The 9,934-nt window shown below is 36.9% G+C and overlaps 3 protein-coding genes across 3 annotated transcripts in view; all 3 read left to right on the top strand.

Annotated features, from left to right (window-relative positions):
* The window catches only part of panx1b (pannexin 1b), a 7,616-nt gene extending 2,940 nt beyond the window's left edge, over positions 1-4,676 (top strand). The window contains exons 2-7 of the mRNA XM_016453656.1: positions 1,369-1,505; positions 1,588-1,787; positions 2,615-2,820; positions 2,918-3,228; positions 3,414-3,564; positions 3,883-4,676. Coding sequence (XP_016309142.1) covers positions 1,369-1,505; positions 1,588-1,787; positions 2,615-2,820; positions 2,918-3,228; positions 3,414-3,564; positions 3,883-3,968 — 1,091 coding nt within the window. The 3' untranslated portion in view covers positions 3,969-4,676. The remainder of the gene's footprint in view (positions 1-1,368; positions 1,506-1,587; positions 1,788-2,614; positions 2,821-2,917; positions 3,229-3,413; positions 3,565-3,882) is intronic.
* Positions 4,677-5,888: 1,212 nt separating this feature from the next.
* On the top strand, positions 5,889-7,036 carry LOC107663421 (insulin-like). Its single transcript, XM_016453657.1, has 3 exons — positions 5,889-5,933; positions 6,023-6,207; positions 6,828-7,036. Exons 2-3 carry the CDS (start codon positions 6,030-6,032, stop codon positions 6,974-6,976), a joined length of 327 nt encoding a protein of 108 aa, XP_016309143.1. The 5' UTR covers positions 5,889-5,933; positions 6,023-6,029; the 3' UTR covers positions 6,977-7,036.
* Positions 7,037-8,375: 1,339 nt separating this feature from the next.
* Positions 8,376-9,523, top strand: LOC107663422 (insulin-like). Its single transcript, XM_016453658.1, has 3 exons — positions 8,376-8,420; positions 8,510-8,694; positions 9,315-9,523. The coding sequence occupies exons 2-3, from the start codon at positions 8,517-8,519 to the stop codon at positions 9,461-9,463; spliced, it is 327 nt and encodes a 108-aa protein (XP_016309144.1). The 5' UTR covers positions 8,376-8,420; positions 8,510-8,516; the 3' UTR covers positions 9,464-9,523.
* Positions 9,524-9,934: the final 411 nt, after the last annotated feature.

The raw sequence follows: 9,934 nt of genomic DNA, 5'->3' as shown, positions 1-9,934 counted from the left end.
AGGATTCAGGAATTATTTTTGCAGCTCAATGTCTATTACAGTATACATAAAATAAATTACAGACACAGATGTATAATTCAGCAATGAACTTTTGGGGAAAATAATTTTAATTTTACTACTGTAAAGTATTCTTGCAGTAGATGAAAAGCACTAGAAAAATTCAAATACCAAAGAATTGTATGAACTTGGCATGCACCACAATACAGTACAGTCAAAAATACAATTAAAAAAGTACATTTAGTATCCTCTGCACTTTTGGCCAAATTTCATTACAGTATACAGTTTTGAAACCTGAATTAATGGTTTGGGGGGTTAACAATCGAGAAAACTGCAATACTAGATTCTTACCTAACTCCACTATTACTTTCCGTGATCGGCATCTTCTTATGGATTTCATGTTATTGTTACGGCTTATATCCATGATGAAAGTGGAGCGAGTGGTAGGAGATAAATCTCAGACATATCCGGACGGGATTAGATTTCTCAGAGGACTTCTGAGTTACCTGAAAAGCACTAATTATCTGATTCACGAACAAAAAGAGTAATTTGTTAATGAAGCCGACTACTATTGGACTACACTGGCACGCTGCGTGCGCGTGCAACCATCGTGCACAGTTTATTAAAATACGTGTTTTTACCATTATTTTGTGTTACTCTGTCATCGCCACAGCTGAAAAGTAGCACATGAAACGCTGCTTACATTTATATTTTATTCGGTGATAATTCTGGGGCGGCAGGTAGATCCGCCACTGGGCACAATATGTAATTTTCGCCGCTAGAGGGCGCGTATTCCAAATAAACAAATAGACAAAAGGATGAGCTAATGATTTATTAACGTAGTAGAATGAAGCAGGGTGAGGCTGAAAGCCGTCGAATCGAAACGAGGCCGCTGAACGAGCGTGACACACGGCTATGCCACAGTCGACCGCTTCCGCTCCTTCCGGTTGTGCGTATGTGGGGGAAAAAAAGCAGCGCTGTTTTATCATACTAGATACATTTGAAAGTTCTGTTATAATGCTACTCTGTGCGGTCGCCGGTCGTCGCCGGTCTATTTAAACACACAACATATTAAAGCGTCTTTGGTGTTTCCGTGTTTTCTACAAAACAAAACCGGAGATCGGGGGGTTATGACTTCATTAGCAGGCGACACAATGACACTATAGACACGGTCCGTGTCACTAGTTAAAATAGCTTATTTCTCTGGATTTAAACATTCTTCGAAACATTTGGGATAATGTAAGTACACAAGTCAGCAAAATATATAACACTGTTCTAGTGGTTTTTGGATATTTTAATAAAAAATCTTACATATTGTGCCTTTAAGCTATAAGAAAATGACAAGTTCTTGTGTAATTTCCTCTCTCTTAGGTACTCAGATCACATGTTTTCCACCCACTAACTTCACATTGAGACAGGCTGCATATGTGGACTCCTTCTGCTGGGCTGCAGTAGAGCATCACCCTACAGAAAATGGGCCTGATAGCGCCCCCCTTCATCTACACAAGGTAATGATGAACAACAATGACATATCCGAAGAGGTTCTTTGTTGCTTTGTTTTTGTCTTATTCTCTGTCTCTTTACCTGCAGTTCTTTCCTTATATCCTTCTGCTGGTTGCCACCCTCATGTATATTCCTGCTCTCTTCTGGCGCTTCACGGCTGCCCCTTCCCTATCCTCTGACCTCAGTTTTATCATGGAGGAACTTGACCGTTGCTACAACCGTGCCATCCGCCTCGCCAAGAGCCTCACAACCAAACAAGACAAAGACATTGCAGAAGACCCACACAGGTGTAGTGAACTGAACATTTTCGAAAATCTAGCTGCGATGGCAACCTGAAGTTTTGAATTGTGAGACATACAATGTTTGATACACTGTACAAAAAACAAAGGCTTGAATTCATTCAGAATATTTAAACACTCCAAAAAGTCAGTTTGCTTCCAGGTCAACTAGGGTCCAGACTGAGACTCAGTAAATCTGTATCAGTTAAAAAAAAAAAAGAGTTTTAAAAATAAGTTTTGTATGTTCACCAAGGCTGCATTCATTTGATCAAAAATAAAGTAAAAACAGTAATATTAAACATTACAAATGTAATGGAAATAATGTTTTTTACAGTATTTTTAAAATGTAATTTATTCCTGTAATGGCAAAGCTGAATTTTCAGCAGCTGTTACTCCAGTCTTCAGTGTCACATGATCCTTCATAAATCATTCTAATATGCTGATTTGGTACTCAAGAAACATTTCTTATTATTATCAACAGTGGATCTTTTTTGAATTTTTTTCAGGAATCTTTTATGTGTGGAAAGTTCAAAAGAACAGCATTTATTTATACATTTTATTAACTTGTCTATACTGTCACTTTTAATCAATTTAATGCATCCATGCTGAATAAAAGTATTAATTTTCAAATCAAAAGAAATATTCAAATCATTTTCCTGTATGAATGCTTGTGAACAATGGACTTCTTTGCTATTTAAGCTTCCTTTCTATTTCCTTTCCTTCCTCACTCATAACCCAAATATTTAAATATCCTTAATATTCTGATTCTGCTGATCTTAACCTTAATCTTAAACCCCTCTATTCTCTCTCTCTCTCTCTCTCTGTCTCTCTCTCAGTGGTCTTGAAATGACTGAAGCTTGTTTTAAGTACCCTCTTGTAGAGCAGTACTTAAAGACAAAGCGTTCATCTTGGGCTTTGGCTGCAAAATATCTGCTTTGTCGGGTTTTAACATTCCTCACTTTACTGCTGGCCTGCTTTTATCTGACCTACTACATCTTTTGGGTGTCAACCAGTGATCAGTTCTCCTGCAACCTGCGCAGAGGTGTGTGCTAAATAATGTGTTTCTGTATATTAACATGTGAGAGTGTGTGTCTAACCATTTTCTGATGTTTTTTTTCTGAATTTGTGTTTGTCTGCAGGTATATTAGTAAATGAGAGTGCGGTGCCAGATGCAGTTCAGTGTAAGCTGGTGGCGGTGGGTGTTTTCCGCCTGCTAAGTTGCATGAATCTGGTGGTGTATTTACTGTTAGTACCGGCTGTGGTTTACACTGCCTTCCAACCTGCTCGTCAGCACCAGCGCGCTCAGTTCCTCCGTCCATACCACCTACTGCCTGCTTTCGGTCACGTGCTGGATTTGCAGCCTACCACTCGCCGTTATGATGACCTCAGCATCTACCTGCTGTTCTTGGAGGAAAACCTGAGTGAGCTTAAGAGCTACAAATGTTTGCAGGTTTGTAAATATGTGCATTTCAACGTTTTAATTTTATGCATCTGATTTATCTTTTTTGTCAGGGTTTTTAAGTTCTTTATACATTGTTATATCTGGTAAAAATGCACTAATATCTCATTCCCAGAACTGAATGCTGGTGTCAGTGAGTGAAGACTAATACATTTGTTTGTGATGTGTGTACACAGGTGTTGGAGCTGCTGTCAGAGGGAGGGGAAGCAGCATTTGACACCATGTGTCTCCTCAGGACTCTAGGACAAGTGAGGACTGACATGGTGGACAGAAAACAAGCCCAAACTGTAAATGGAAATGCAGAGAAAGAAATCTCTGAAATGAAGGGTAAGTATAACATCAGTAAAGTGAAAACAAGACACACAATAATTACTTGCATTTCCTTCACAATCAATTGGCCTTTTTTGTATAATTTACTGCTGATATTATGTTGACGTATTAAAACTAAAAAATAAATCTATAATCCAATGAAATACAGCTTTGAGATCAAATGGCATTCATGTTTCTCATATGTGAAGAGAATGAACACACTTGTAAATGTTCTTTTTGTCGGGAGGTGAAAAAAAAAAGAAAAAGGAAAGCACACAGGTAAAACATCTGTCTTGTTGCGCCATCTGTTGCTATATCCATGTGTTTTATCTCTAGATGCCTCTTCTGTTCTGCTGGATGATGGAGTACAGACAGAAAAAAGCTGCGGCTGTGTGAAAGATGTAAGACACAGGGTGGTCTAACATATAACAAAGTCAAATCAAATGACAAACAATGAGTTTACATGTATTTTAAATATGAAGGAAATGTACGATTATATAATGCTTGAATATAACTGATTATTTACTAATTTACTAACTGTAGAACTGAGCTGCATGAGCTTTTTATGCCTTATATTAATAGAAATGGGATGAATGTTTTTTATAACTTGATAAAGTTATTATTTGTGAGGTTGATGAATGTTAAGACCCTATTGTATGCATTATGAAAACAATGTTACAACATATATTCTGGGGTGTCCTTTGTAGGTACAGTATTGATGCAACAATGAGAGAGAAAGAAACTAAATGAATAATTAAGATGCTAATGTTCTTAGCATGCTATGCTAATGTAACTTCTGCCAATATTGCTTCTTGGTAACAAACCATTTAAATAATTCCTCCTAACATACAAATCAATTTTAAAATGGCTGCAAGAGTATAATGTGACCAAGAAATCATCAAAGTCTTCTCTTCATTATAAACCATCCAATGCTAATTTTATATGCATCATGTACTTGCAAAATTGTGGTGCAGAAAATAGGGTTGTTTCCCTGAGGCAACATCATAAAACATAGTTAAGATTGAAGGGATGTATTCATGTAATATCTAAATGATTGGAAATAATTTTATGATGCATGCCAACCCAAGATTTGGCTGGGTAAGACTTAACCATTTCTAGAGGTACTAATGCACTGCCTATGAAAAAAGCAATAATCAAACATACAAAATATAATGTATGAATATGATATGTATAATACTATGTATATGTATAATACTGTTTTTATTTTTGTTATATTTTGTAGTTTTGTATTTATTTGATGCAGACTTGTGTCAGAGATGTGTTTAAATTATTCTGTCTGGTTCTAATTGTAATTTTTTTGTTTTATGTCTTCTTACCTTAATTTCTTCAGAGATGTTAAATTGCATGTCTTCAAAGGTGAGCTCTTCAAAAATGGTGCTTGTAACCCTAAAAAGTGACTTTTAATGGACTTCATTCAGGGATGTAGAATACAGGCTTGTAATGTAATTTAAAGCACTCCATTTCTTCCATACATCTGTATTTTTCTCTGTTATCATGGATGGCACATTCAGTACATAATAAACGTAAAAATAGCCAAAAGCCATGAAGTTCAGCACTAATGTTTGTTCAGATATATTTCAGTAAACCAGCTTCACATTCTCATTTACTGCTAAATATCAAATATTGTTTTATGGCTAAGCTCCTGAAAATCAACAATGAGGTGGCTTTGACAGTTACAGACTTGAAAAACAAATAAGTGGGAATAAGGACCATAAACAAAGAATCATTTAAGCACAAAGGCTTCTTCAGGCTGATATGGTTCTAAATAGAACTGTTGATACATGTAAAGAACCATTAAAGTTTTTTTTTAATTGTAGAATAGAGTGTAGTTGTCATTGCTTGAAAACGTCACATAGAGGATGTCACAAACATTAGCCTACTACTGTCTAATGAGACATCTAATCCCATTTTCTCGAGAATGAGACATTCTGCTGTTTCACTCACAGTCTTTTCAAAGAAAAGCCACCAGCTGTCACCTTCTAGCAGATCCATGATCAGGTCATTCTGTGTGAACTTCTTTCTACTCAACAATTATTAACAATTAACCAAAGCCCACTTGAGATCGTCAGCACAAGCTACTAGACCTGTGTGAGCACCAGAATGTGTTTGTCTTTCGTGAGCGTAGTAGCGTTCAGGAGCTAATGTGAATTAGTTGGGCAAACATCGTTAATGTGGCATGTGTAATTGGACAGTCGCTTAAAAGTGTTAAAGTGTGTTTGCGCTCAAGATTCATTTTCCGCTGATTCAGGCAAAGACTGTAGAACCTGCCTAAACATATGTATAAAAGTGAGAAGCACACACTGTTCGTCCCAAACCTTCTCTCGTCTACCATCTCTGCCATTCCTTGTCCTCTGCTTCAAGAACAGGTATGTTATGCAGGATGCTAAATCAACAGATAGTGCTATTGTAACTGGTGCTGCATGTAAATATGTCTTTATATGTGTCTTTCTGTCAGCGTGACTATGGCAGTGTGGCTCCAGGCTGGTGCTCTGTTGTTCCTGTTGGTCATCTCCAGTGTGAATGTTAACGCAGGGGCCCCGCAGTACCTGTGTGGATCCCATCTGGTCGATGCCCTCTACCTGGTCTGTGGTCCAACAGGCTTCTTCTACAACCCCAAAAGAGATGTTGACCCTCTTCTGGGTAAGGAAGACTATGTTTCTAGTAGAGAATCTTTGAAAAGTATGGAAATATGGGAAGAGATGCTAGGAAACTAATAATACTCTGGATACTGCAAAGACATTCCACCTATCCTGTAATTAATGTATTTAATATTGTGTAGTGTACATAGTATGTTTTGTGTGCCTTTTAAATGCAAATACATTGCATGAAGAAGATAACACTGAAATAATATTATTTTTACCAGTGGTTCTAATATGCTGATTTGGTGCTCAAGTAACATTTCTTATTATCAATGTTGGACTAAGTTGATATTTTTGTGGTAACTGTAAAACTGTAATTTTTCAGGATTATTTGATGAGTGGGAAGTAAAAAAAAACAAAAAAACAGCATTTGTTTTTTTGAATAGAAATGCCTTTACTGTCACTTTTGATAAATTTAAAAAACTCTCACACCAAACATTTGAATGGTAGTGTATGTGTATAAAATATGTATAATGTGTAAAACAACTTTAAAAAAATACATTTACAGTATCTCATCAAGGTTAGACATGATATTTTGGGGGGAATTCAAAAAGATTTAACCTATGTGGCAATGAAATCTGATCTGATTGTCGGATTTTCCCTATTGTTGTATTTTTCCAGGTTTCCTTCCTCCAAAATCTGCCCAGGAAACTGAGGTGGCCGACTTTGCATTTAAAGATCATGCCGAGCTGATAAGGAAGAGAGGCGTTCTGGAGCTGTGTTGCCACAGACCCTGCAGTATCTTTGAACTGCAGAATTACTGTAACTAAAGATCCTGCACATGTCCCGTGACAACTGCCAATGACTTCACCACCTGTTTGCACACAGGCACAGGCCTTAATGCTCTTGATTTGTTTTTCGTAGAAAATAAAATTTTGTCAAATGAATGCAGGTGTTTTTGTATCTCTACATTGCAATTTAAATAAGGTATTTAAAAATTCCAGTCATTTAAATAAGAAAACAATTCAGTTTTATTTGACAAGTTAAGAATATTAGGATAAACGAATAATTCCCATTAGTTCAGCCCCATCTGAGCTCTCCTGATTGAAATACAGACTGTGCTCAGATTCTGAGACTTTTGATTCCATGACTAAAACTCGAAATATCTAGGGCCTCATTTATAAAATACTGCGTAGAAAGAATCCTAAATTTGATTTTACGGTCATTTCTCAAAGTGCGTACGTGTGATTCATAGAATGCGTGAAAACGTGCGTACGCATCTCTTTTAGACACAGGGACTGGCGCTCTCTCTGGCAGCTCATTCAGGGATGTAGAATACAGGCTTGTAATGTAATTTAAAGCACTCCATTTCTTCCATACATCTGTATTTTTCTCTGTTATCATGGATGGCACATTCAGTACATAATAAACGTAAAAATAGCCAAAAGCCATGAAGTTCAGCACTAATGTTTGTTCAGATATATTTCAGTAAACCAGCTTCACATTCTCATTTACTGCTAAATATCAAATATTGTTTTATGGCTAAGCTCCTGAAAATCAACAATGAGGTGGCTTTGACAGTTACAGACTTGAAAAACAAATAAGTGGGAATAAGGACCATAAACAAAGAATCATTTAAGCACAAAGGCTTCTTCAGGCTGATATGGTTCTAAATAGAACTGTTGATACATGTAAAGAACCATTAAAGTTTTTTTTTAATTGTAGAATAGAGTGTAGTTGTCATTGCTTGAAAACGTCACATAGAGGATGTCACAAACATTAGCCTACTACTGTCTAATGAGACATCTAATCCCATTTTCTCGAGAATGAGACATTCTGCTGTTTCACTCACAGTCTTTTCAAAGAAAAGCCACCAGCTGTCACCTTCTAGCAGATCCATGATCAGGTCATTCTGTGTGAACTTCTTTCTACTCAACAATTATTAACAATTAACCAAAGCCCACTTGAGATCGTCAGCACAAGCTACTAGACCTGTGTGAGCACCAGAATGTGTTTGTCTTTCGTGAGCGTAGTAGCGTTCAGGAGCTAATGTGAATTAGTTGGGCAAACATCGTTAATGTGGCATGTGTAATTGGACAGTCGCTTAAAAGTGTTAAAGTGTGTTTGCGCTCAAGATTCATTTTCCGCTGATTCAGGCAAAGACTGTAGAACCTGCCTAAACATATGTATAAAAGTGAGAAGCACACACTGTTCGTCCCAAACCTTCTCTCGTCTACCATCTCTGCCATTCCTTGTCCTCTGCTTCAAGAACAGGTATGTTATGCAGGATGCTAAATCAACAGATAGTGCTATTGTAACTGGTGCTGCATGTAAATATGTCTTTATATGTGTCTTTCTGTCAGCGTGACTATGGCAGTGTGGCTCCAGGCTGGTGCTCTGTTGTTCCTGTTGGTCATCTCCAGTGTGAATGTTAACGCAGGGGCCCCGCAGTACCTGTGTGGATCCCATCTGGTCGATGCCCTCTACCTGGTCTGTGGTCCAACAGGCTTCTTCTACAACCCCAAAAGAGATGTTGACCCTCTTCTGGGTAAGGAAGACTATGTTTCTAGTAGAGAATCTTTGAAAAGTATGGAAATATGGGAAGAGATGCTAGGAAACTAATAATACTCTGGATACTGCAAAGACATTCCACCTATCCTGTAATTAATGTATTTAATATTGTGTAGTGTACATAGTATGTTTTGTGTGCCTTTTAAATGCAAATACATTGCATGAAGAAGATAACACTGAAATAATATTATTTTTACCAGTGGTTCTAATATGCTGATTTGGTGCTCAAGTAACATTTCTTATTATCAATGTTGGACTAAGTTGATATTTTTGTGGTAACTGTAAAACTGTAATTTTTCAGGATTATTTGATGAGTGGGAAGTAAAAAAAAACAAAAAAACAGCATTTGTTTTTTTGAATAGAAATGCCTTTACTGTCACTTTTGATAAATTTAAAAAACTCTCACACCAAACATTTGAATGGTAGTGTATGTGTATAAAATATGTATAATGTGTAAAACAACTTTAAAAAAATACATTTACAGTATCTCATCAAGGTTAGACATGATATTTTGGGGGGAATTCAAAAAGATTTAACCTATGTGGCAATGAAATCTGATCTGATTGTCGGATTTTCCCTATTGTTGTATTTTTCCAGGTTTCCTTCCTCCAAAATCTGCCCAGGAAACTGAGGTGGCCGACTTTGCATTTAAAGATCATGCCGAGCTGATAAGGAAGAGAGGCGTTCTGGAGCTGTGTTGCCACAGACCCTGCAGTATCTTTGAACTGCAGAATTACTGTAACTAAAGATCCTGCACATGTCCCGTGACAACTGCCAATGACTTCACCACCTGTTTGCACACAGGCACAGGCCTTAATGCTCTTGATTTGTTTTTCGTAGAAAATAAAATTTTGTCAAATGAATGCAGGTGTTTTTGTATCTCTACATTGCAATTTAAATAAGGTATTTAAAAATTCCAGTCATTTAAATAAGAAAACAATTCAGTTTTATTTGACAAGTTAAGAATATTAGGATAAACGAATAATTCCCATTAGTTCAGCCCCATCTGAGCTCTCCTGATTGAAATACAGACTGTGCTCAGATTCTGAGACTTTTGATTCCATGACTAAAACTCGAAATATCTAGGGCCTCATTTATAAAATACTGCGTAGAAAGAATCCTAAATTTGATTTTACGGTCATTTCTCAAAGTGCGTACGTGTGATTCATAGAATGCGTGAAAACGTGCGTACGCATCTCTTTTAGACACAGGGACTG

The sequence above is a fragment of the Sinocyclocheilus anshuiensis genome, unplaced genomic scaffold (genome assembly GCF_001515605.1).
Source record: "Sinocyclocheilus anshuiensis isolate Anshui unplaced genomic scaffold, SAMN03320099.WGS_v1.1 scaffold1531, whole genome shotgun sequence".
Lineage (NCBI taxonomy): Eukaryota > Metazoa > Chordata > Actinopteri > Cypriniformes > Cyprinidae > Sinocyclocheilus > Sinocyclocheilus anshuiensis.
This window is presented reverse-complemented; position numbering and strand designations above follow the sequence as displayed.